The following is a 26544-nucleotide window of genomic DNA, read 5'->3' on the forward strand; positions in this document are numbered from 1 at the left end:
AATCAACATATATCTCACATTGCTCAAATATGGAATAAGCAATTCATGATGATCTCCTCAAGCTGAAATAATTTAAAGAACTGTTGTTTCTTTAAAAGTATGTCCAAATCTCTTATAACCCCCAAAGGAAACAGTGGTGGAAATGTATGAAATAGGCATGCTTAGATTTGTGTGAGCACCTACATATTTATATGTGTAGTGTAGTTAAATATTCAACTTCAAAACAATCTTTAAAATCCCAGATAGCATAATAAGACACATTTATTTAAAAAACGATAAATGCAAAATATGAAAGTAACTTTTAAAGAGTTTTATTCAAAGTCAATATTTGTTTCTTTAATATATTATATAAATGTATAAATAACATCATTTCCAGAGTTCTCCTTTAATAGTATGAATCAGTTGGTATGCATCAATTTTACAATGCCAAATTTTTACAAAAATTAAGATATCAGAAAGGATAGTTTTATTGCATTAAAACACTGGACTATGAAAAGTTTTTTAAAAAAATCAACTGGAATTAAGGGTTGTTTTTATACAATATTTATGCTTTTATAGTTAGAATTTCTAACTTTCTGCCCAAAATATTTAAAACTATTTTAACATGCCTTGATGCAAATATTGTTCAAAATCAGAACTGAATGCTCAAATTTTACCTGAGTTTCTTAGATAATATAACTGATGTATTTCAAGTTGATGATTCACTTTTTTAATGTTTGCACGCAAAGTGAAAATATTACTATATATAATCTCCTAGAGATAGCTGTTTAGGTGTTAAGGTACCTCAGTTTCTCCCACCCCAAAATTAGATAGTAGAAATTAAGACAATTCCTGTAAAAATGGGAATTAAACCTGGGAGTCCCATTCACAAGCATTGAGGTTTTTAATCAAGATGCAATAAAGGCTCTTTTCATTGCTTTCCTGGTCAGTGATCCATTATTTCATATAACTTATCAATAAATTTCTGAGGGACAGAAGCCCCAATCACCAGATTGTATGAATTTGGTCACAAAATTAACCAACCCAGTTATATAAACATATAATTTAGAATTTATAGCAGATACTTCTTTAGAAGCAACTGTTTCAAAATAGGCTTAAGTTACTTCTCCAGGGTAGTTTTTTATATTGGATGCCCAACATATTTGGCACTGTTAACTGATTTGTCAAAAAAAAAAAAAAAAAAAAAAAGAGGTGGACCTGAAGAATCAAAACGTGATTCCCAGAAAAGAAACACATTTGTACTCTTCAAGAGCAAGAGTTTCATTAGATGCACACAACACACATATAATGCCAGCTAAAGGCTTTTAAGGATTCATTCCCTATATGATCAAAAGAGAAATGAATACATGCAAAAGAATTCATGCATATTTAGAGGAAACTTCCACAATGAAGTTAAAAGTCTGTAAGCGTTGTAATTCTTAATGCTAATTTGTGACAAGTATTTGTGAACATCACTGCAGCTTTGAATGATATTGAAATCACTCTATGAGGTAGTGTAGTTTCTGTAATACATGCTGGTTGTTATTAGCACTGTTTGGATGGTATATTTGGCCAAATATTTACTATGTAGATTGACACTATATGTAAGAAATACAAACTTAGACTTTTCTAAAGGCTAAATTGATTGCTAAACTTAACCAATATCTCAGAATACCAGAGAAGATTGCAGGATTCTCAAATAGTAAATATGCTAGGCAAAAATTGTCACAGAAAGATGATTGTGTTCCAAACACAGTTACAAAAACTTATATGTTCTGAGGTAGGAAACAAAGAATTCCATTGGCTTTTATATTTTGTAAACCAGGAAAAGTATTTGAGGTTTAGTAGATAAATCTTCTATTATTAAGAACACTATACTATTACAGAATTTATACAGACTTTCTGTAATTAATACAATGCAGCACTGGCTACAGTAAAATGCTCTAATTGCTTATTTTAGTAGTTAAAATTATTGAAGCTTTAAAGTGGCTTATTTTTATAACTGAACTGTAAGCTACTGAATTTGAACAGCTACAATTAGCTTTACCCATAAAAGTAATTTATTTAAAAGAGGATTTTCCCAATACACCCAACTTGGTCCCACAATTAATAATAAAAGTTAAAATCCTTCCAGAATATGTGATCATTTCATTTATCCTTGTGAAAACCACATCAAACTTTAAGTAGGAAGCACAAATTAACAGAGTCTATTATAAATATTTTTATCTGGAGATCATGGAAGGACACCAAGCTATCAAGAATAAGTACAGCTCTAGCCCGGAGACTTAACTTTCTCAAAGATTTAGATTCTTGAAGTGCTTTGTTTTACTATCAAATTTTTAACACACCTAGATTGGAATTATCAGTAAATGTGAAGAGTGGATGAAATAAATGCTACTGCGTTCCATGGCACTGGACATCTGAAATAACAAAACTGTGTGGATTTCTTTTTTTACACTTAAGTATATTGCATAAGTTTTACATGTCATTAAAGAAAAGCCCATAATTACATTTAGGTTTGATTGAGGATGGATATGAAATGCAAAATTAATGCAGCTGCAGTTCTACCTTCTTACATGATGACTCAGGCCTCAATCATGCTAGGCTGAATTTTAAAAACAATTATTCATCTGTAGTGCATTTATCAGTCATTTGTTGACAAAAATCTGTGATACCACTACCACTCTGCACACACTGTTCCAAGCACAGTGTTTTCTCTGATATTCTCACAGGAACTGGACATAATTCTTGATCACATCCTACATCATAGCCTCCTTTGATATGTTGATAACTAGAATTCTGATCATTAGATGATATAACAGAAAGACCAGCAGATAATTCAACACACAGTGGTACTGAAGATGAGATATCAGAAGGTGCTGCTTGTTCCCTCTCTGGAACCAAAAGTGAAAGTGGACATTCAGAGGCTGAGTATTTTGCAAGAATCTGGATTTGCTCATGACTCAGCGCTGCTTCCTTGAATACTTGCTGGCAAAGTCCTGTTAGATTCTGTTTTGTCTCAGCCAGTGTTGACAAAATGTGATTTTTTTCCTTCAGTAAGTTCTCTTTTTCATTTTGCTGCAAGAAAACAGAGAAGTTCTGAGTTCAGAAATACTGAGTGGCTGGGTTTCTACTAAGGCAAAGTTATATTTTACAGTTTGTTTTGGATTTGAAAACAGTGATAATAAAGATTGCTTAGAGTACATACCAATTCCGTTTCAAACATAGTATTAATCTAACTTAACCATACAAAAAAAAATACACAGTATTAACACAACTTAACCATAGAAAAGGAAACCTAAGTAAATATTAGGCAGTATAAAACATACAGTTCATTGGTCATCAACATTTGGTGACAAGTAACAGAATAATTATTGAACAATCTTTCTGATTTTTCTTCAAAATGAAAGGTGAACTGGATCTTAATAATATTACAGGTTTAAATAGCCATTTACTAACAAACCCGCCCCCCCAATGAGAGAAGGGCTCAAAATTTAGAATATTCTTTCCCATGATATCACTGCATTATTACCGTGTCTCTTATAGCCCTTCAATAATGAATTTAGGAAGAAAATTTAAAAAAAAACAAATGAAAGAACAATAAGGTTCTGTATCCCTAAATTAGGCATTCAAATTTAGATATTTGCACCAACTCTGCACCAAGTGGAAGATCAAACAGATTCCTGACAAACCTAGCAGACAACTTTGTCTCCCAAAAAGTAGAGAAGGGAACTAGGGGATTAGCCATTTTGGATCTAATTCTCACTTACAGAGATAAAATGATAGAAGGTGTTGAAGCCATAGGAACCTTGGGAGGAAGTGATCATGCAATATTGGAATTCAACATTATGGAAGCACAAGCAATAGAACACAGTCAAACTAGAGTCTTGGACTTCAAAAGAGCTAATTTCAATAAACTTAGAGAGGGCTTGGGAAGGATTCCATGGATGAGAATTCTCGAGGGGAAAACAACTCAAGAAGCTTAGGAAATTTTGAAAAGTGAGATAATAAAAGCCCAGTCTAGCACAATACCAATGAAGAGGAAAAATAACAGCTTTCAAAAGAAACTAGCATGGCTGCATAAAGAACTCTCTGATAAATTGAAAGATAAAAAGGACAAGTATAGATAGTGGAAAGAGGGACACATAACTAAATCAGAATATCAGCAAATAGCCCGAGCCTGCAAAGATGAAGTGAGGAAAGCTAAGGCTCAAAATGAACTAAGGCTTGCGACCAAAGTCAAAAATAACAAAAAAAGCTTCTTTCAACATGTAAAAAACAAGAAAAAAGTGAAGGAAATGATTGGTCCATTAGTGGGTGAAAGTGGCAAGAAAGTGACAAGCAACAGGGAGAAAGCAGAACTATTTAACTCGTTTTTCGCATCTGTCTTTACACAAAGGGAAAAAATAGACCAACCTATCAAAAATAGTGCCATAAAAAACAGAACAGAAACACAAGTTAAGATAGGCAAGAAAATGGTAAGTGAGCACTTGTCCAGCCTAGACAAGTTCAAATCACCAGGACCAGATGGATTACACCCCAAGGTTCTCAAGGAACTGGCAGATGTGATCTCGGAACCACTGAACTATATTTTTCAAAGATCCTGGAGCACTGGGGAAGTACCAGAGAACTGGAAAAGAGCTGATGTAGTTCCCATCTTCAAAAAAGGGGGGGAAATGGATCCAGGAAATTACAGATCTATAAGTCTGACCTCAATACCTGGGAAGATTCTGGAAAACATAATCAAACAACGAATCAGCGAACACCTAGAGGCAAACAAAGTCATTACTAAAAGCCAACATGGGTTTGTTAAAAACAGATCATGTGGACAAATCTTATTGCATTCTTTGACCAAGTAAAAAAAAATAGTGGACCAGAGGAATGCTATGGATATAATTTACTTGGACTTCAGTAAGGCATTTGACAAAGTAGATCACAACTTACTACTTGATAAGATAGAAAAATGTGGGTTAGGCAGCATCACCACCAGATGTATTCGTAGCTGGCTGACCAGCCGTACTCAGCGTGTGGTCCTCAATGGAACCACATCTACTGTACATGGAGGAAAGTGTGTAGTGGGGTGCCCCAGGGCTCTGTTCTGGGCCCAGTGCTCTTCAACATCTTCATCAACGATTTGGACGAGGGGATAGATGGGGAACTCATCAAATTTGCAGACGACACCAAGTTGGCAGGAATAGCCAACACTCCAGAAGACAGGCTTACAATACAGGAGGATCTGGACAGACTTGAACACTGGGCACTATCTAACAAAATGAAATTCAATGGTGAAAAAAGCCAGGTTCTATATTTAGGCAAGAAAAACCAAATGTACAGGTATAGTATAGGGGCTACCTTGCTCAACAGTGGTAACTGTGAGAGGGATCTTGGAGTCCTAGTGGACAATCTCTTAAATATGAGGCAGCAGTGTGCTGCAGCTGCCAAAAAAGCCAGCACAGTCCTAGGCTGCATTAACAGAGGGATAGATTCAAGATCACGTGAAGTATTAATACCACTTTACAATGCCTTGGTAAGGCCACACTTGGAATACTGCATCCAGTTTTGGTCACCACGATGTAAAAAAGATGTTAAGACTCTAGAAAGAGTACAGAGAAGAGCAACAAAGATGTTAGGAACTGAAGGCTAAAACATATAAGGAACGATTGCTGGAATTGGGTATGTCTAGTTTAATGAAGAGAAGGACGAGGGGGGACATGATAGCAGTGTCCCAATATCTCAGGGGCTGCCACAAAGAAGAGGGAGTGAAGCTATTTTCCAAAGCATCTGAAGGCAGGACAAGAAGCAACAGATGGAAACTAATCAAGGAGAGAAGCAACCTAGAACTAAGGAGAAACGCCCTGACAGTTAGAACAATTAACCTGTGGAACAACCTGCCTCCAGAAGCGGTGAATGCTCCAACACTGGAAGTTTTTAAGAAGAGACTGGACAGCCATTTGTCCGAAATGGTACAGGGTTTCCTGCCTGAGCAGGGGGTTGGACTTGATGACCTCCAAGGTCCCTTCCAACTTTATTATTATTATTATTATTATTATTATTATTATTATTATTATTGTTGTTGTTATGGATCATCGCACAGTCAGCCAGATGTTCAGACTGGATTTGGCATTTTGTCTATCTATCGAGTCCTTACCCAGGACCTGGGATAGGCAGATGTGGATGTTTGATGGTATTACAGGTATCGTCGCAGGATGGAAGCAGTTCCTAATAAGGCCGCCTTTTGCAATTGACTAATGGCAAATTTGTCAATGCCAATGGTGTTCAATTATTATTATTATTATTATTATTATTATTATTATTATAGCAGCAATTTTAAAGCAAAAATATTCAGTCCTCAGTACTTAAACAATTTTGAATATTGTGATGTAAAACAATGTAAAGCACCTCAGAGAGATGCTGCCAATCAAGTGAGTAATATTGGACTACATGGATCCAGGCTTATATAAACATTTCTGAATCAGTTCTAGAAAGCAAAGACTTAGCAACAGGTCAAATAAAAAAGGATCTATTTTCTGACAGAAATATGATCACTAAAATGCTACTACTGAAGTTTTTATATTGAAATACTTTGTCAATAAGCCAATGTCATAATATGGAGCCAAGGCATTCTTTCTTGTTTATATAATATTTAGTATATTATTATAAACTGTGTTGAAGTTTTCTATTAACAATAATGAGTTTGCTTCCTTTTCTGAACAATCAATGTTTAACTTTGATATGAGGATTATTTTAATTACTTTAACATATAATGTGGCAAGTATTATCAGCATCCCTTTATTTAACAGCTGTCACTTTGCTGTCAGCCTCATGGAATCAGGTCCATAAGTAAATATAAAAGGTATGTAGGGAAAATACTGTTTTCCCAGAAAATCTTGCAATTTCTTCAAAAAATATTAGTGAAAGGCAGTATTTATTTACCTCAACAAAAGAATAACAACATTACACATATTATCTATAGAAACTGCTCTCTTAGAGCAATAGTTTTTTCAGATATTTGTCAATAAATGAGTTACAAGTCAAGAAATTTTTTGACAAACGTCGTGAACGTCATGCAAGTGAAAATAATAAAAACAGTGGCAGCAAAGTAAGCTACTTAATTTCAGTCAGGCACAGCAAATGAAATCAGTGGAGTTACACTTAGCTAGTGCCAGGTAAGCAAAATATTTTCCTATAAATTAAGAAAAGGGAAGGCAGGGAAGAAAGAACCACAATGTTTATTATCATAATTAAAGATAACCATATATGTAGTCAATATAACAAAGAATCAAGGATTTATTTGAATTTTTAAATGTATTTATTTATTCATTTCACTTTGGTGCCTACTAATTCCAGGCCCACTATGGATGTTCACATATAAAAACAATACAAATACAGTGAATAGAAATGCAAGGGAAATAAACAAATTGGCAAATTCAAAGAACTACATCAGAACGTACATCACATATAATAAAACATCTTAATTGACCCAAACTATCCATACATACCAATTTTTCTATTTCTGATTCAAGATTTTGTATACAGTCTAGCTTTCGTTTACGACAGCGTTGTGCTGCAATTCTATTTTTACTTCGTCTTCTAATATCATGGATACAATCCAGCTCCTCTGGGGTCAATTTGTGCATTTTCAGAAATGACTGAAAGTCATTTCTGGAGAGTGAAATGATCTTCTGTGGATTAAATGGCAGCTTTACCTGGAAGATATAGATATTTGATTAAAGTTTCATAACTTAGTAGAATTCAAATCTGAAATCCTGAACCCATATTCTTTAGCAATCAGACTTAGTGTTTATCTCTCAAAACATTCCCAAGGTCATGCCACTAACATTCCATAACACAATAATAGTTTTCTCTTTACAAAAGTAATTCAGTTCTATAACAGGTAATTACCCATTAGTACATCTTTAAATGTTTGATTTGTGAAAATCCATCTCCTGCCACAGATGAGTAAAGTCCTGCTTATTAGAATGATCACAATGAATTGCTCCCTGACCTTGGAAGCCAAAACTGGAAAGAAATAATGTTGTTGCTGGCTAAATAATATGCCTGCCTCTATTTATATGAATCTTTGCAAAGTCCTAAAACAAAGCCACCACAAACATTAAGAACAGTTGTTCCAGTTTATAATTATGGATAAAAGATATACAAATGAGGAGGATAGATTGTATTTATATTTTTAAAAGAATGTTTGAGTGAAGAACATAACACTGAAAAATCATGCAAGGGTAATATGAAAGCTGAATATGTAGCTAAAGAGAAAGATTCTGGTAAGACAACCAATGCATATTTTGATATTCAAACTAATAAATATGTACAGTACATTGATACGATATTGTACAAGAATTCTCAGCAAAAATACTGAAAAACAGATATTTTATTCCATTGGATAGTTTGAGTGATAGCGATGTTATATCCTGCAAATGTAGTGGAGAACCCAGCCTAAATAAGAATTGATTTTTTAAAAAAATCTCTGATCTCTTTTTTCATGGTATTTTTCCAATTTCCACTGTGCTGGTTATCATAATTTCAGGGCTATCTTCTTTTCAGTTTGAATACATGTCAAAAGCACAATTTTTAACAAAGAAAAAAGGAATAATATGCAGGCTCACCTCACATTCCTGTTCTCTGGCAGAAAAGGATTCACTGTCACCCTCTGTGTCCGTTTCAGAATCCTCTTCCAAATTTATCTCACACGAATAAGGACATTGCTCGGGTTGTTGTTCTGGAATACAGTCTCCACTAGTAACTTCATTAGTGCCTTCAGTACTGAGATTACTGATGAAGGGACAAGTGACAGAGCTCAGTGTTGTAAAAGTTCTTGGAGGGCCATTCTCTGGACTGTCACTGATTCTGATTCCTAACCAAGGACATTCAGTTTTCTTTTCTGAACAGCTTTGTTCTGAAAATTCTTTTGGCAATGCAGGAGACAGGTTTATTTGATATGCTGTATCAGTGTTGTAAACATCACTCCAAAATCCTTTTGCTAACTGTTCTGCTATCTCTCTCTCCATACTGCTTCGATGGCTAGGTGATGTACTGTTCACATTTCCCTGCTCGTACAAATTAGATTTTGGAGTTCGGTCCTCAGCAGTGTTTTCACTTATTGGTTTGCAATTTTTGGCTCCCACAGCAATGGCATTTTTTTCAACCACTGTATTGCTTTGTATACCACTTAAAGTTAAATTGCAGTATTGATCATATGCATTTAAGAAAGAAGCGGAATAAAGTCCATGAGTAGCCACAGAAGAATTATGGTGAACAAAGTGAGAATCTATCTTTTCTGCTAAACATTCAGTACTCTTAACTGGAGGGGCCATTTCATTTGTGACGTCTTCTTTTCCATTTTCTTCCATTGCTACCTGAGTATCTTCACATTTTGCATCTGAATGCACAGCTGTACATTCAAGAGGGTTTTGTATAGCACCAGCAATATTTGATTCAGCCTGATGAATAGTAGTACCAGATGATACCTGAATTTCATTAATACCAGGACTGGATTCTAAAACAGGGATTTTATCAGTCTCCAAAGCTTTTTTAAATTTTCTGTATTTGGGGCAGAGGGACTCTACATTAAAAAACTGATCCTTTTCTGATACAGGGTCATGGATTTGATTAGAACTGTCTTGCAGTAGGGACACTGCTGAATTTCGTTCAGTACTGCATGCCTTCAACTGAGAATATTTAGCACATTCATTTTGTATGGTTTCATCCTCATCAATTTCTAAATCTCTAGCATCAACACTTCCCATTTTACTGCACTCTTTCTGACAACTTGGTTTACAACATTTTGTCTTTGGATATTCCTGCTGTCCTGATTTATGATCCAGAAACTTGAATTTAAGGAACTGAAAACAAGATTCTTCGATGTCATGTATTCCCAAGAACTCAGCACATTTGCAAACGTCAGCCACATTGTCCTTATCTAAAATAAGTTTGGAAGTATAAGCAAATTGAAGTAAAGGTTCAAATCCTTTCAGTGTAACCTGTTCAGGTGAAGAAACGACATATGCATAATGAAAAAATATATTTTAAATATAATACAATATATTAATATTAAAATTGTCCAGAAATAAGGATAGGTTTGGTCTTGGCCTGTTTTGTATTAAGCTTAAGTATAGTTAAAAAAACCTTTTTGATATTGCAGAACTGACTATGCATATTTCTGACCAATATTAGTATGAAGAAATCCAAGAAAGTGATCTGAGAGCGAAGCTTACAACAAAATGAATAATACATTTTATAGATTATTCCAATTAGAGATTCTTCTACTCTGAACCTGGAAAATAAGTACATTAAAATACTGTATGATTCCAAACTAAAATTTTTGGTTACAATATAATGTAAAAACAGTAGGAAAATGTGTCAATGAGTAGACTGTGATTTAGACTGAATTATAATCTGAGAGAAAACTTTTATAAAATGAAGCATTATTGATACCTAATGCCTGAGAAAGTGTCAAAGATATACAAAAGTATTTCATATGTTTGTTACATAGTTTAATTGTAAAGAAGCTATTTTTTATCATCTTTGGAGGATTTGTGATAAAGCAAAAAACATTCTGGCCAGATTCGTGTTTTAATTCAGAAGGCTTTTAAAACATATCCAATTGAAACTAAAAGTTTTTCTTTTAGGACTACTGGACAAATAGTTTGAAAAAAAGTGGAACTTTGTTATTATTTATGTTGACTGCAGCGAGAACTGTATATATGCAAAAATGGAAAGATTTATCAATTTCTACCGTGGAAGAATGGATGGAAACACTGATAGAGTGGCAGAGATGGGAAAATTAATTGCTTTAATTAAAGAAAATAATGTATCCAGTTTTGTTTTTAGTTGGAAACCCCTTCTGGGTTTTATGCTGAAAACAGAAACAAATGAAACTTTGATTTTGAGTTTTGATTAGTTTGTTGTTATAGAAATGGTTGGAATTTACTAAAAATATATAGTAAAAAATGTAAGGTTGTAACTGTACTTTGTATTTTACTGCACTGAAAAAAAAAGTGGAAGGCCCTGCTTTTTTCCCCCTACCTTGTACCTCCTCCTCTTTCCTTTTTCCTTCCCTATTTCCCTATTATGTTCGTTTCTATTTGTATGTTATATAAAAACTCTAATAAAAATACATGAACACAAAACAAGATACTACTACTAAAAAAAAATGACTACACTTGTTTCAAGGCTCTTCAGAATAGTTTGCCAAAATAAATAATTCAAACTTCTTTCTAAAGACAAATAAACATTCAAATGACATTTCAAGTTTGCTTCCTCACTAGATTCCTCCACAACATATGGAGGAGAGCTGAGAAAACTTTTATTTGGAAAAACTTCTATAAATACAGAACACAAATTAACTATGTTTCAAATGCACAATCCAAACTTAAAATAATCCTGTGACTGGAGCCGATGTATTTTGGATTATATATTAGTTCCAAAATAGTAGTCATGGATATGCAAAACAAGATTAAAATGGAAACTCTGAGCCAAAACATTTAAATACAGGTAATCCTCCACATATGATCATCATTGGGACTAGAACTTCTGTCGCTAAGTAAGGCAGTTGTTAAGTGAGCTGCGCCTGGTTTTATTATCTCTTTTGCCACAGTTGTTAAGTAAATCACCCCCGTTGTTAAGTGAATAACATGGTTGTTAAGCCCCTCTGGCTTTCCTCATTGAATTGGCTGGGAAGGTTGCAAATGGCAATCACATGTTGCCAAGTACCTAAATACTGATCACATGACTGTGAGGATGCTGCAATGGTTGTAAGTGCAAGGGCCAATAGTAAGTCACTTTTTCAGTGCAGTTGTGACTTTGAACAATCACTAAATGAATGCTTCTAAGTCAAGGACTACATGAAGTCTAGAAAGCCTGGCCTAGAATATCACGTTTATTTTAATTTTGTATGGAAGAAAACTTTTACCGCTAATATTTATTATTTTAACATTTTATCTTATTCTTTTTATTTGGTTGTAAGCTACCGACAGTTGCTCCTTGACAAGATCGGCAGCATAGAAATTTGATAAATAAATAAATAAATCTCAGCTGTGATGTACATGGGGATATTTTTTCTTAATTGAAAATAGTTGCAAGAATTCCTGTATCTATATCTCATGAATCATAAAAAAAAATCTTACTAAAGAAAACTCTGAAAATTGTGTGTGGAAAAGAACTACTTTTTGATTTAGACCAGGAGTCCCCAACCCCTGGTTCATGGACTGGTACCAGGCCATGGCATTCCAGCAACCGGGCCGCACAAAAACAAGCAAAGCCCCATCTATGGGATGCAGGCAGCAGACAAAACCACGCACCCTCCAGTCTGCAGAAAAACTACTCTCCACATAACCAGTCCCTGGTGCCCAAAAGGTTGGGACCTCTGATTTAGACTGCTGCCAAACAGCCATTAATAAGACAAATATTTATTGCTGATGATGTTGTAGCACTTACTCATTTATTACAATGATACCTCATCTTTTAAAACTGTAATTCATAGAGTTTTATCTACAATGCTTTAAGAGTGATGTATATAATAATAATAGTAAAGTATGTATGTGTGTGAGAGAAACAGAGAGAGATAGAGAGAAATACATTCACACATTCACAGCTGAATATTAGTAATCCAATATGGTCTTCTGTTTCCCTTCAAAATTCTATACTACTGGACTTGATCCTAAATAAAACCAGTAAGTTTATATGTTTTCAGGATCTTTTTAGTACTCCTGTTGCTTCCCTTTTTCCATCTACAAAACTGCTTTTCCCAATAAATCCATTTTCCATTTTTCATAGTAGTATGTTTCTTCTAAAATTCAGCAACAGTTAATGCCTCCCATTTTGAATTTTATTTGTTCCAAATACTTTCTTCTCAGTGAATTCTTCTGTCATTTAAATCAAAGGGCAAGAAGAGTTTAGAAAAGTTTATCTGGAAGGCAAAGAGTAGTTTCAATTCTTTTCCTTTAGCTTCTCTTAATTCCTGAGGCACACTTGTGGTTTTCCTTTCCAGATAAACTCTCTTTTGCTTGCAAATTATTCAATTAAGAAAGAAAAAACAGAAACAAAAAAAAAACTGGTTGGTGAAACGAAGCTCATGTAAGGAAGGAATTAAAATTGGAAACAAATTGTTTGAGGAAGAGGAAACAATTGTTATCTCCCACCTATTTTGATCCTGATTTGGAAAACACAAGTACTTGCTTAGCTCTGATGGAACTTGCCTGAGAAACTGAGGTCATTGTTTAATATAAAACAATAGAGATTTGATGCAAAACAAATTATACAAGCGGAACTACAAGGCAATGTTACAAACTGGCTTGTCATGGGGAAAAAGGAGGGAAAGCAGAATGACCTCTTTTAGATATATGAACTAAGAAGCTTAAAAATACAAATGTATTCTTTTGCTTTCAGTTTAGTGATTATTATACTTATGGCTATTTTCAATGACTTTATACTGAAATGGTTGATTTGCTGAGAGATTTGACATGTGGGGTATGCATTTACATCTTATGAATAATAAATACTATCAGCAATATTCTTTTCCTTAATTCTGTGATAGACGGGGAAGAGTGTCTAGCTTCAATGGAACATTTATCGTGTTTTGCTGGAAATAGTATTTGCCTATTCAGTTCTGGCACAATTTGTGGACTTTGAGTTACTAATAATATGTATATTATTCTGAGTAACATTAAGTGTGGTAGAAAGTAAGATTATAGAAGTACAAGCAAATGTTCTTACCTCTTCAGGTAAAATTATTACAAGATCTGATTCTAACTGACCCACAATTCTTGAACGAAAATAGGTACTGCAGGCTGCAAGAACTGAACGATGGGCCCGAAATCTCTGGTCTTCTACTAAGATAGTAACATCACAAAAAAGATCTTGCTTTCTCTGTTCATCAAGACTAAGGAGAACATTGGTACTGTGTACTGAAGATTCATACGCAAAAACAACACTGTTCCTTTCACTTAAAGGCATTCTGTATAACAAATGTTGATTAAGCTCTCAGAGGAAAACATGCTTCGTCTCTTCACATCTGAAACAAATAAAATTTACAAAATGTTAAATATATTTAAGCCAACAAAGCATGTGACAAATTGATGATGAAGCCTACTTCACAAAAGTTTAATATCACCCAAGTCAAAGCATAGCATTCTCACTTTGAATACATAGCCTGGAGTAACCTCTCATTCTTATTACCACTATTAGAGAAAATATTTTTTTTTTCCCCTTTGGATTGTAGGAACTTGCTAATGTTAACTTTTTTAAGCTGAAACAGTTTCAATCTTGCTGCTGTTTGTACCTAGACCAGGGGTAGGCAACCTTGGCCCTTTTATGACTCGTGGACTTCAACTCCCAGAATTCCTGAGCCAGCCAGTCAGATTCTGTCCTGTTACTTATTTTAGTGCACTTTTTATTATTCTGCTTCAATATTTTCTATTTAATTATGAGGTGTGCTTTCCTCATAATGTTAACCTATTCAATTTTTTTAAAAAAACTGATGCCATAACTGCATGCTGGGTTTGCCATTTTTAAATCCATCTGAACAAAGGCTTGTTTTTTCAAACATCTCCAAAGTCTGATAAATTTTTATAAGCCTTCATTTGCAACTCTACTTGTCTTTGAACTACCTTATCTAATACTGTCAGCTGTTCATGTGTTCACCCTCTGCACTAAATCAGCTGTGTAGCAATAAGGGTAAGATGTGCTTGTACTTATTGCCATTCTGCAGATTACACTCACTTAGATACAATATTTTATACACAGTTCTCGAGTGATAATCAGAATGAGCAGAACTGAGTAATATTGAGTGAGAATACACTGAGAAGTGAAGTAGTGTTTCATATCTAGCTCTACTTCAATACAGTTTTATGTAAGCAGAATTTTCTAACCAAAATGGCTAAAGCTATGTGGGAAATAATAATTCTGTGCAGTTTAGGTGCATCATTAGTGATAGAATTGATAGAAACAGGCAGTAAGTAGGCCAACTGTCATTGTAACAATTTATAAGACAGATCCTCATTTGTACAATGTAAGCCACTTGAATGTATTTTCTTCCATCTATTCATCAGGAACAGATATTACCATACAGAATTGCAGAACCTAATCAGAAATTGTGCCACTTGATAGAACACTCTAAATCTAAATCAAGATCAGTGAGGCACAAATCTGTCATTTCAGTTAAGCTATGTAACTGAACAAATGCCGGATATAGGAATAACACTTTTGCTCTGTTTTCTAGTGAAGATATATAAAAGCCATACCCAATCATCTTCTTTCCTGTTCTTTCAAGCATAGATATGGAATAACATTAGTGTTTTTTCCCATCAAGAGAAATCTGCATTTGCCTTTTCATCACGTGAATTATAAACACATATTTCAATTTATAGGCAAGTTGAACAAATGTTGCTGATGAAGAACAAATTGTGCAAGTGGAATTACAATGCAATGTTACAAACTGGTTTGTCAAGGAAAAAAAAGGAAAAAAAGCAGAATGACTTCTCTTAAATATATGCACAAATAAGCTTAAAAACCAAATTTCTTCTTTTGCTCTTGACTTAGTGATTATTACACTGTACGGCTATTTGCAAATACTTCATACTGAAATGGTTGGTTTGCTGAGAAATTTGGCATGTGGGGGTATACATTTGCATCTTGTTGGTGCTGAGTTTAGAGATGCATTTAAAAAATCTGAAAATTTTATGTTAGTTTAGCTGGACCCAGTACATATGGAGAGGACACTGGCCAGCAAACGTTAGTAAGCTTTTAATAACCTGGCCCCCAGTGGGAGCAGGTTACATGCTGTTTCACTCTTCATGCTATTCATACATGGATTCCTTTCCCCAGCCAGCATAGCAATCCCTTTATAAACATCAAAAGAAACCTTATACCATAGAAATGGAAAGAAAAATCATTAGGGAGATAACAGTCATCTGAACACAGGCTTGGTTTTTAAATATCTGAACAAATGAAGAATGAGAATATATAGTGTAAACCACTGTGATTCTGTCTCATTGATACAAAAATATAAATAAATTGAACTAGGTTCCCAGTTCTCTATTCTATCAGTGTTACCTAGGATTTATGTGACTGAATGTGTTTTTCTTGTTAACTGACCTTTCACCAATTTTTTTTGCAATATTACTAGCTGGTATCAGCAGCATGGATTTATAACCATAATACTAAGATTAAGAACAAGGTAGACCAGAATTTCACTGCTCAGAATCTCTGAAGCGTTTCAAGGTTCTGATAAAACAGAACAAATTCAATGTTTTGAATTTTGTTCTATCAATGTTTTGAATTTTGTTCTATCACAATGCAGCCAAGTTGGAGCATTGCAATTTTCATGCTTATCCTCAGATAGACCTCATATTCCTTCATATGACATTGTACTCCAAATCCTATCATCCCTTGCCATTATTATTAAAGGTAATTGTAATGCACAAAATCTAGAACATGCCCACATCCTGCTTTAAATTGAATATTCAGAGTTTTTTAGATGCAAAAGAGAAACCATCTTGAATGCTTTGCTAACCACATATTCTCAAGTGGTTTGATGTATTCTGTATTTTTATACTGCTTCTACTAAGACACAGGAAATAAAAAAATGAAAGAAAAGGCTAAGAAGAATCCAGAAAAATATGAGACCTTGCAGTTATCATTACTGAGGTTAAGAAAAAGTCCAAACACAGGATAAATTTTGGGTGACCCCTGAAAAGAGTAAAATGAAAGTTGTGAATCCACCTTTGCCCTACTTGATCTCTTGGCTTTTGATACCATCAAGCAATGGTATCCTTCTGAATTGGCTCAGAAGACTGGAGGTGGGAGACATGTGCTGTGCTGATTTATCCTTCTCTGAAGTTGACTGCAGTTGATGGTGATTGGGAAGTAGATATTCAAACCTCAGCCTGTGGCAGTGCTATAGGATTTGGTGCTCTCTCCTATTTAATACTACATGAGACTGCTGGGTGAGTTCATCCATCACCATGGGGCGAGATATCAGTACACTGATGATAACCAATTATATATGCTGCTGGCAAAGTAAGCAATCCTGTGAAGCTCTTGTCACAGTGACTGGAACTGTGAGGATATGGATGGGGAACAACAAACTTCAGCTGAACTCCACAAGACTGAATGGCTTTGGGTTTTGAGGCCTGATGGTTGTAGGATTATGCCATCTGTGGTGTTGGATGGGGTTGCATTGCCCAGACAGATCCAATGCACTATCTGGGGCTTCTGGGGATTAACTCACAACTCTTGCTCAAAGAGCAGGTAGTACATGGTTAGGAGGGCTTTTACAGTTTCCTTGATGAGCTACTTGAACCCTAGTTTGAAAGCTCTGTTCACAACCACTTATGCCAGTGGTTCTCAACCTTTTTAATGCCGCGACCCCCAACAGGTCGTAAGTCGAGGACTACTCAACCGGTTGTAAGTTGAGGACTACTCAACTGGTGCAGCACCGTTTGCAGAATGGGACTTTTGGCGGGCTCAGCAGGGCAGAGACAGCCTGGACAATTCCTATTGGCTTTTGAAAGCCAATAGAATTAGACTCTATTCAAGAGAGTCTATTCTATTGGCTTTCAAAAGCCAATAGAATAAAAGGGAATAGCACAGCTAAGGAAAAGGGGGAAAAAATGGCGGACTGCGTTGTTTGGTGACCCCCGTGAAATGGTCGTTTGACCCCAAATGGGGTCCCAACCCACAGGTTGAGAACCACTGACTTATGCCATAATCATCTCCAGACAGGACTACTGTAAAGCACGAGTCTGCCCTTAAGGAGTATCTGGAAGCTTCAACAAGTGCAGAATGCAGCTGTAGGACAGTTATGTGTACCTCCAAACAGCACATGCCATACCTCTGCTGTGTAAGATGCACTGGCTCCCAGTTTGCTTCTGGTTCCTATTCAAAGTGCTGGTTTTAATCTTTAAAACCATTCATGGCATGGGACCAGGTTATCTGAGGGACTGCCTCTCCCCAATTACAGTTGCCCATCCCATTAGATCTGACAGAGAGCGCATGCTGCAGATTGCATTGGCTAGGGACTTACACTTGGTGGGCTTTGGGAGGCAGGCTTCTCTGTCATGCCACTGGCTAATGGAACATACTCCTCCAAAGTGAGGCTAACCCCATCCCTGTTAATGTCCTGGAATTCCCTCAAGATCTAGATATATCATCAGTAGCTTCCCTGGGATAAGTAACATGAAGATAGTTCCATCACTGCCATTAATATTTAGTCCATCTGTGCCTTTAGTTTTTTAATATTTTAATGATTGTATTTATATTTTTAATAATGAATGCTTTATATTTATTGTTTTACTTCATTGTTGTACGCTGCCCAGAGTCACTTTTTTGGGATGTGGGCAACTATATAAATTTGATAATAGATTATTATAAGTATTGTACATTTTGTCTACTTCTGGAAAGCTTAAATATTAACTTCTATTTTTGAACAAGCATGTTGCATTGCAAGATCATGCATATATTCACCATAAACCATTCAGTTCAGAAGAAAATCCCAACCATGCAGTATTAAAATCAAATAATCACTTAGTAAAAGGTCAACTGCTTGGTGTCAGCATTCAAAATTATAAACAAAATGAAAGTATCCATAAACCACCTAGACCCTCCCCGTGGATTTATTCAGAGAAGAAAATGCAGAAATAAATAATAAAGAAATAAACAGTAGTCAGATGATACAAATCCAGGAATATTTTGAATAAAAATCCTCAACAGATATTCTGCCAAGATTAAATAATTATCAGCAGTTTCACCCTGTAAACTTCTTTATAGCAGTTTTCTTTGTTTTTTTTACAAAGCTTAACATAGTTTTTTGTAAGGCTATTACATTTAAAAAATACTATTCAAATGATATTTAAGAATACACAGCTTTCTGTGAAGATATTCCACAATGTTTTTCATGAAAAGTAGGACTTAATATTTCAATAAACCTAATTACAAAAGCTTGATATCCAGATCATAGTAGGTATTGCAACTGATTTTCTTTTCACCTTTTACATTTCTGTTTGTCCAAAAGTCAACTGGGTGTTGCTGTTAATGAATTTTTAGTACTGTACTGCTGCCCAGGGGAAAAAAATCATTGTCAAACTGTGTAAAACCCAATAAATTATTGGTTAAGAAATCTTACTTCACAATTACAAAATTAAAAGAAAAAAATATTTATTTTAAAGTCCAAATTAAAAATATTTTATTTGTGAAACAACTAATTTTCCCAGATAGACACAGCATATTAATTTCATAATGAAAGAAAAATACTCACTTTATAAATTCAAGATTAACAATGAGCATAAGCCTTAAATGACTGTTGAATAACTAACCCCACCTCCAACCACCTTCCCTTTTATGGACAAATAGATATGTTCCAGTTGAGTGCTAGCAATAGCTAAGAATTGCTGATTCATTATGTTATGCTGACATGGCATGAAACAGCATTTTACTACAAAAAAAATAGACTTGGCTATTGCACCACCTTAAAACTTAAATGCACTCAGTTAATATGACAAGTAATTTGAAATCTAGAATATTTTTGCTTATTTTTCTCCTTATACTTAAAATGTAATAAACATATTTTTAATAAATTCCTCCTGTCACTGAAAGACAGTCACTACATGACTGCAATCTACATTGCAAGATCTAGAATATACTAATGGATTTAAAATATCTGATTTCTCATTAGATATGACTATCTATATATTTAAGAGATCAGATATATTCAATTCATGGGAAAAAATGATGTGATACAGTAATTAAAAGTCTCCTACTAATGCTTAGGAAATCTCATTCAGCTGTAATGCTCATTAAATCTTTCAACCTAACCTATTTTATAAGAGAAAGAATAAGTATTGTCCCAATAGGAAGGAGGACAACTGGGGAAATTACAAATTTGACAATTTGTCATCAATGATAGGCAAGGTCTTCAAGATTATTAAACAATATATATGGGAACTATTGGATAAGGATGCATCAATTAATTGGTGCTCACATCAGACTAATCCTATCTTATGAAGTTACGAGCTTCATAAGCCACAGACTTCCAAAGGCATTGTATATCGACCTCAGCAAAGCAAAGTGCCCCCATTAAACATAAAATAGTAAACATAAACTACATGATTATGTGAAATCATATTTGAATGAATGGCCACACCCAGATATATATCTTAATTGATTCTACATCAGGTTCAACATTAATATCAAGTGGCCTACAAAAAGACTCTTTCCTGGGACCTATGTTGTTTGGTACGGTATTTTTATTCATGAGTTGAATAAATGGGTTGAAATGGTATCAGATGATAGAAAACTAGGAACAGTAGCTTACATTTTAAAAGATTCAAAAAGATTTAGCTGGGTTTGAATAATGGACTAAAATAATGAAATTTAATAGGGATAAAAGTAAAAGTTTGCATATATAGAAAGAAAAAAAATGAAAGGAACGGGTGTAGGAGGAGGAAGATCTAGCTTAGCAGTCATATTTATGGAAAGGACGTGGATATTGTAATAGTTTATAAGCTGAGTATAAATCTACTGTGTGATGCAGATGCTAAAATAACACTATTTAAGGATGCATTAACTAAAACATAAGATCAGAATAGGGCAATTAATTCCTATGATGTAGACTCTTTATGTTTTAGTTAATGCATCCTTAAATAGTATTTTTTTAGCATCTGCATCACACAGTAGGTTCATACTCGGCTTATAAACTATTATAATATCCACGTCCTTTTCATAAATATGACTGCTAAGCTAGATCTACCTCCTCTTACACTCGTTCCTTTCATTTTTTTTCTTTCTATATATGCAAACTTTTATTTTTATCCCTATTAAATTTCATTATTTTAGTCCATTATTCAGCACAGCATATCTTTGCTATTCATTGAAACAACTCAACTTTTTTTAGATGCTCACATAAACCTGAAAAATGTGTAGTTGCTTTAAAGCAGTGGTTCTCAACCTGTGGGTCGGGACCCCATTTGGGGTCGAACGACCATTTCACGGGGGTCGCCAAACAATGCAGTCCGCCATTTTCCCCCCCTTTTCCTTAGCTGTGCTACTCCCTTTTATTCTATTGGCTTTTGAAAGCCAATAGAATAGACTCTCTTGAATAGAGTCTAATTCTATTGGCTTTCAAAAGCCAATAGGAATTGTCCAGGCTGTCTCTGCCCCGCTGAGCCCACCAAAAGTCCCATTCTGCAAACGGTGCTGCACCAGTTGAGTAGTCCTCGACTTACGACCGGTTAAGTAGTCCTCGACTTACGACCTGTTGGGGGTCGCGGCATTAAAAAGGTTGAGAACCACTGCTTTAAAGAGTTAACTCATGAAGTACAACCCTTAAAAAACCTAAAACTTTTTAAAAATTAGTAAAGAATCCTAAAAAAATGTCCAAGAAGTGCTCCGTTTATGCAAAATGTCAATGCATGATCAAGATATTTGTTCAAAACATATTCAGTTCTAGTTGCAGCTCTAAAAAGAAATTGCAGTCTACCTTCAAACACATGTATGTGCACCTTTATCATTTTACCTACAATTCTGTATGTATGCATCCACTGAAATCCCACTGAAATACAGAAATACAATTTGTCATATTAGATAGACCTCAGTAAAAAATATCTCCAGTTCCGAAATGCACAATGAAGTACATTCACTTTGTGAACCTGATTCTTCTGCAGGTGTATAATAACCTCATTCAGTCCAAATTGAAAATCTAGTCCACAGTGTTGACCAGATCCCTTTTCTTATCATGATTAGGTTTCAGTTTATATTTCTCCATATAGTCTCTCACTATTAGTTCTGGTTAATTCTCAATTAGAACTTGTGTTTAATGGTAAGATAGAAATGGAAACTAATAGAAAATAAATATAAGGGCAGATAATTAAATCCCCAAGTCACTACTTCCATCTATTAATACACACTTTGTGCCTTATGCATAAAATATGGAATTCATTCAAACACAATTTTGCACTAAAACAGATTCTTTGGAATCAACTTCCGAAATTAATCCTCTCATAAGGCTGTCTCCCTATACCACAGGTCGGCAACCTGCGGCTCTGGAGCCGCATGCGGCTCTTTGAGCCTTCCCCTGTGGCTCCCAGCCTCCTCTGCCTTTGCAGAGAAAGACAGAGACAGAGAGAGGCAATTGCACTTCCCTGCTTCTGTGTGTGTGTGTGTGTGTGTGTGTGTGTGTGTGTGTTTGTGTGTGTGTGTGTGTGTGTGTATGTGTAAAAGAGAGTGCACTCACAGTGTTCTCCGAGGAGCTGAAAAGCTTTCTGGGCGGAGCTCCTCCCTTTGCTGCGTCTCTGAAGGAAGCAGGAAGCAGGAAGGGCAGGAGAGAGCTAGCTAGCCCAGCTAGGCTGACTCAGGAATTCTGGGAGTTGAAGTCCATGAGTCATAAAAGAGACGAGGTTGCTTGTTGGACAACAGCTTGAAGCTTGCCAGGTGAGCAGCAGATAGGAGGGAGGGGAGAAAGAAAGAGAGAGAGAGAAAGAGAGAGAGAGGGAGGGAGAGAGAGAGAGGAAAGAGAGAGAGAGAGAGAGAGAAAGAAAGAGAGCGGGGGAAGAGGAGTGGCAGACCAAGGGCAGATAGAGAGGGAGGGAGGGAGAGAGAGAGAGAGAGAGAGAGAGAGACCCTTTAGACATCTAAAATGAAGATAACACTGCATATATCCTTTTTTTACCTGTGTATGTGTGTGTGTGTGTGTGTGTGTATACACATACATATATACACATACACACACAAACACACACACACAAACACACACACACACCTATAATAAAGGTAAAAAAGGATATATGCAGTGTTATCTTCATTTTAGATATCAAAAGGGTTTTGCGGCTCCCAGTGTTTTGTTTTTGGTGGGAAACGGGTCCAAGTGGCTCTTTAAGTGTTTTGGGTTGCCTACCCCTGCCCTATACCTATTGTCATACATTTTCTCTCAACCGGGCAGTTTAGAATAATAGAGTTACTGGTCCTGGAGGCTGTTGAGATTCTATTAGAGCCAATAGGATTAAATTCTGCCCATCAGATTTCAACATAAATTTAAATGATACCATATCCTGTAGCATGTTTTCTCAAATATAGACTTGTGAAGACTGGCTATAAATTGGGGGCAAGGAACGGGGTCAGAAGTTTAAGAAAAATCAAACATCTTACTACCTCTTTTCTGAGACAGAAAGGAATTGTTGCAATGAGGAACTCACCTCTGTTCCTATTTACTCAGCCAGTCCATCCACGGAGTTTTAAAAGTAAAGGATAACATGGTCAAATACATATATAATTGGTCTCTAAGAATCTTAAGGGCATATTCATGTATAAGCAGTAAAGTATCAGCTGGACAAGAAAAGCCTAAAATCACATCCTTTTTTGTTAATTAGTTGAAGTATTCCCTATAGCATGGATACAAATTATTTTATTACAAAGTGGTGTGAAATTTGATAATTATAATAGTTTATATTTTCTTCTTCTGAGATAAAATATAATAGGATGTTAACTGCTGAAAAGGCTCTGAATGACTACAGTGTTAGAATGGAGAACAGCAATGCCAAAAAACAATCGTATAAAGACCCTATTTATTTAGTTCACAGTCACCAGTCAAATTTGGCCATATCAAGTAGAAGAAAGCACTCATAAATTATCGTTAATTACCTGGGGCACTTCTCCATTTTAGAGGTAAACGTAAGTGACAAATAAATCCCCAATAATCAGCAGGATGCCATTCAAATTCAATAGCCTTCTGGGTAAACTATCTTAATTGGTCCTCTTCTTGTAGTTTTGAAAATCTTAGTAAATCCAAAGCCCACAGATAATAATCTAATGATAAAAGCTTACAAAAAAAATCCTACATATACAGATGTCTATGCACCCAATGAAGAAAATAAAACATTATGTGCACCAATAAAAGAGAATATTTGTAGCTCAGGGTTGACATGAGGGGTCCTTGGTGCTCTCTGAGCTTGTTTGTTTTGTTGCAGACATTTCATTACCCAAACTGGCTAACATCATCAGTGCTACTAAGGAGTGCAGTTTTCTGTCAGTTTATATTCTGATGGCTTGCCCTGTCACTGTTGGTGGGGATGGTCTTAGAGATTGTTTGGTTGGGCTGTTTACTGTTGTTTCTTTGGCAGTTTCTTGATTGGGGTATTGTTTACTTGATTGGTCCGATGTTAACCTTGGAGTGCCGATCTGGGTGCCGATTGCTGGTGGAGAGGTGTGTCCCTTTTGCATAGTCTATAGATGTTGTTAATGTTTATGTGTCTAATGATAGCTAATTTATCAGAGTGCCAGGCTTCTAGAAATTCCTTGGCATTTTTGGACTTGGCTTGGTCTAGGATAGTCACATTTTCCCAATTGAAACTATGATTATGTGTGCTCTAAAGGCACCCCATGATTTTGTATTTTGTGCTTTTATGACTGGACTTGGGTTTGTCCTTGCTGCCACTGTTTTATTCATTGTATTTTTGTTTGGTTTTAATACAACGTGCATCATCCAAATGTGCAATTATGAGATATGTAATATAAGTTGATAGAATAATAAATAGAATAGAGTGGCAAATGTCATGAAGTCAATGAAATGCTGGGCCAGTCAAAAAGGATTGCTATTTGTTATGTTGAATTACTCAAAACACATTCTTTGTCTTCTGATTATGCTGTCCAGTTTGGGATGGGAGCAGGTTTAATGAGGCAGGTGGTATATCAACAGACTATGTCTCCAGCACCCACCTTCAGATACACTCATTAAAAATTAGTTTAGTCAGCAGTTAACACTCATCTGACTAGAATGGAATTATGATCTAGAATATCTAGAATAGACCCACTGTGAGATAGGCGGCAAATAAATTTAACAAACAAATAAATTTTGCTAGCCAAGTCTTTGCTTGCTATGTACAATCAATCACTTGCTAGAAGTTATTGTCCCTCCAGTATCATCCATTCAAGATACAAGCCAAGCTGACATGCTAATTCAAAATGAAATCTTGAATCATCACTCTTTTCACATTAATCAACATGTCAGTAGCAATTCAAGTAAACTTTTGCTGTCTTAGGATTCTTTGGTAAACAAAAAAAGAAGTTCTTATGTATTGCCAAGCTAAGCAAGATGGTATTTGTATTTATTGATTTGTTTCAATAAAATATAGGTAACATTATTCAAAATATGGTTTGTCAGAATTAAGTGCTTTTTTGAAACTGCCAAATATTAATATAGAAAAATGGAGAAGTGCAAGGAAGTGGGCCCTATTTTTGTTTATCTTGACAAATTTTCCATGAATCTGCTACTTTTTTTTTTTTTTACAAAGTATACTGAAGCTTTGTGGTCCAAGCAATGATCATATATATTAAGTTCCGACAGTCTCCACTTAATTATAAATCAAGTGATCATATCTCCGTATCATACAGTATCAGATTATTTTAAACAATCACATTTCGGCTAGACCAAAGAGTTTCTCCCACTACAGATATTTTGCTACTTTCTTCATAGTTTAATTAAATTAGCATGCATGTTCTTGAATTAGAAGTACTATATATCAATGTCTCAGAAAAATCTCCAAGCTCCAGTCCCATTACACAGTGCTCATTTAGTATGATGGTATTTTGTTTCTTTTCTTTTCAAACTTTAAAGAAAATTGCAAGACTTTAAATTATTCCTTCTATAAAAAAAAAAAATTCTGTTCATGCGTGACAAATGCACTCCCTTGGAAGTAGACGAATTCTTCTGTAGGAATTGAAACTTAATGTGTTTAGGATCACGCCCATCAAAGCTGATTTGATCGTATTCTTTCCCAAAGCTGGTTGAAATGGCCTGAATGAAACTTAAGTCTTGTTTAGACAGTGATTTTCACTAATCCTCTGGTTGTAAGGTGGCAGGTTTACTACCGGTACTTCTTCAGGCTACACACAAAACAGTGACCACAGCTGTTTCTTTTATAGCCGAAAGGGCTCCCGGGGAACCTATACCGCGGTTGTATATACCCTCAACGTAACAGTAAAGTTAATTTACGCGCGTTAACTCAATCCTGGCACTCAGTTTGTTTGTTTTTTTAATTAACGCGCTGTCATGCAGTTCACTGGTGTCATTGCTCCCGCTAGACATCCGAAAGACCACAAGCGTACAAAACCTCGGACGCCACCAGAGCCGCCTTTCCTCGCCACTCGCCTCACGCTAAATCTTCAGCGGGCCGCAACGGAATCGACCTTTCCCAGCCAATCGAGGGGGGGGGGGCACACGGACAGACAGTATAATGATCCTATAACATGCGCGCCTGCGCCCTACCGGTCCTCTCCTCCCCTACTCTCCCGTCCTTTTGCCATCCAGGGATCCCTTTCTGCCCGTGCGTCGAAACCCCACGTCGGTCTCCCCCCCCACCCGCTCCAGTCCGGCCCAGCCCGAGCTCTCCAAGCGAGCGTTTTCTACCTAAACATTCCTCCTCGGACAGCTCCGCCGTGCCTTCACTACGCTCTCGGCCAACCGACTACGGTCAGGTGACAACATCACAGTCTCCTCCACCCTCTCTGAGCCGATTGGACGCAGATTCCAGCTGACATCACTATTTTCAATCCCTCCCTCTTCCT

General features: G+C 35.7%; 1 protein-coding gene across 2 annotated transcripts; it reads right to left on the reverse strand.

The window, feature by feature from the left end:
* Window positions 1-295: 295 nt before the first annotated feature.
* BACH1 (BTB domain and CNC homolog 1) lies at window positions 296-26544 on the reverse strand. Of its 2 annotated transcripts, none has more exons than XM_039368852.1 (5): window positions 26387-26544; window positions 13708-14005; window positions 8601-9974; window positions 7479-7685; window positions 296-3057 (listed from the first exon to the last, which is right to left on the reverse strand). In XM_039368852.1, the coding sequence occupies exons 2-5, from the start codon at window positions 13945-13947 to the stop codon at window positions 2602-2604; spliced, it is 2277 nt and encodes a 758-aa protein (XP_039224786.1). In that variant the 5' UTR covers window positions 13948-14005; window positions 26387-26544; the 3' UTR covers window positions 296-2601. The 2 variants fall into 2 exon arrangements, with proteins under 2 accessions (XP_039224786.1, XP_039224787.1); XM_039368853.1 differs by lacking the exon at window positions 26387-26544 and adding an exon at window positions 19247-20377.

Source organism: Crotalus tigris, unplaced genomic scaffold (assembly GCF_016545835.1).
Source record: "Crotalus tigris isolate CLP2741 ecotype Arizona unplaced genomic scaffold, ASM1654583v1 scf7180000020943.996319, whole genome shotgun sequence".
Lineage (NCBI taxonomy): Eukaryota > Metazoa > Chordata > Lepidosauria > Squamata > Viperidae > Crotalus > Crotalus tigris.

Excerpts from the sequence above, each read along its gene's own strand:
- BACH1 (XM_039368852.1), bottom strand. The coding sequence starts at position 13,947 with ATGCCTTTAAGTGAAAGGAACAGTGTTGTTTTTGCGTATGAATCTTCA. Across the intron at positions 9,975-13,707 it reads TAATAATTTTACCTGAAGAG|GTTACACTGAAAGGATTTGA; the intron begins GTAAGAACATTT and ends TCACCTGAACAG. Across the intron at positions 7,686-8,600 it reads CCAGAGAACAGGAATGTGAG|GTAAAGCTGCCATTTAATCC; the intron begins GTGAGCCTGCAT and ends TATATCTTCCAG.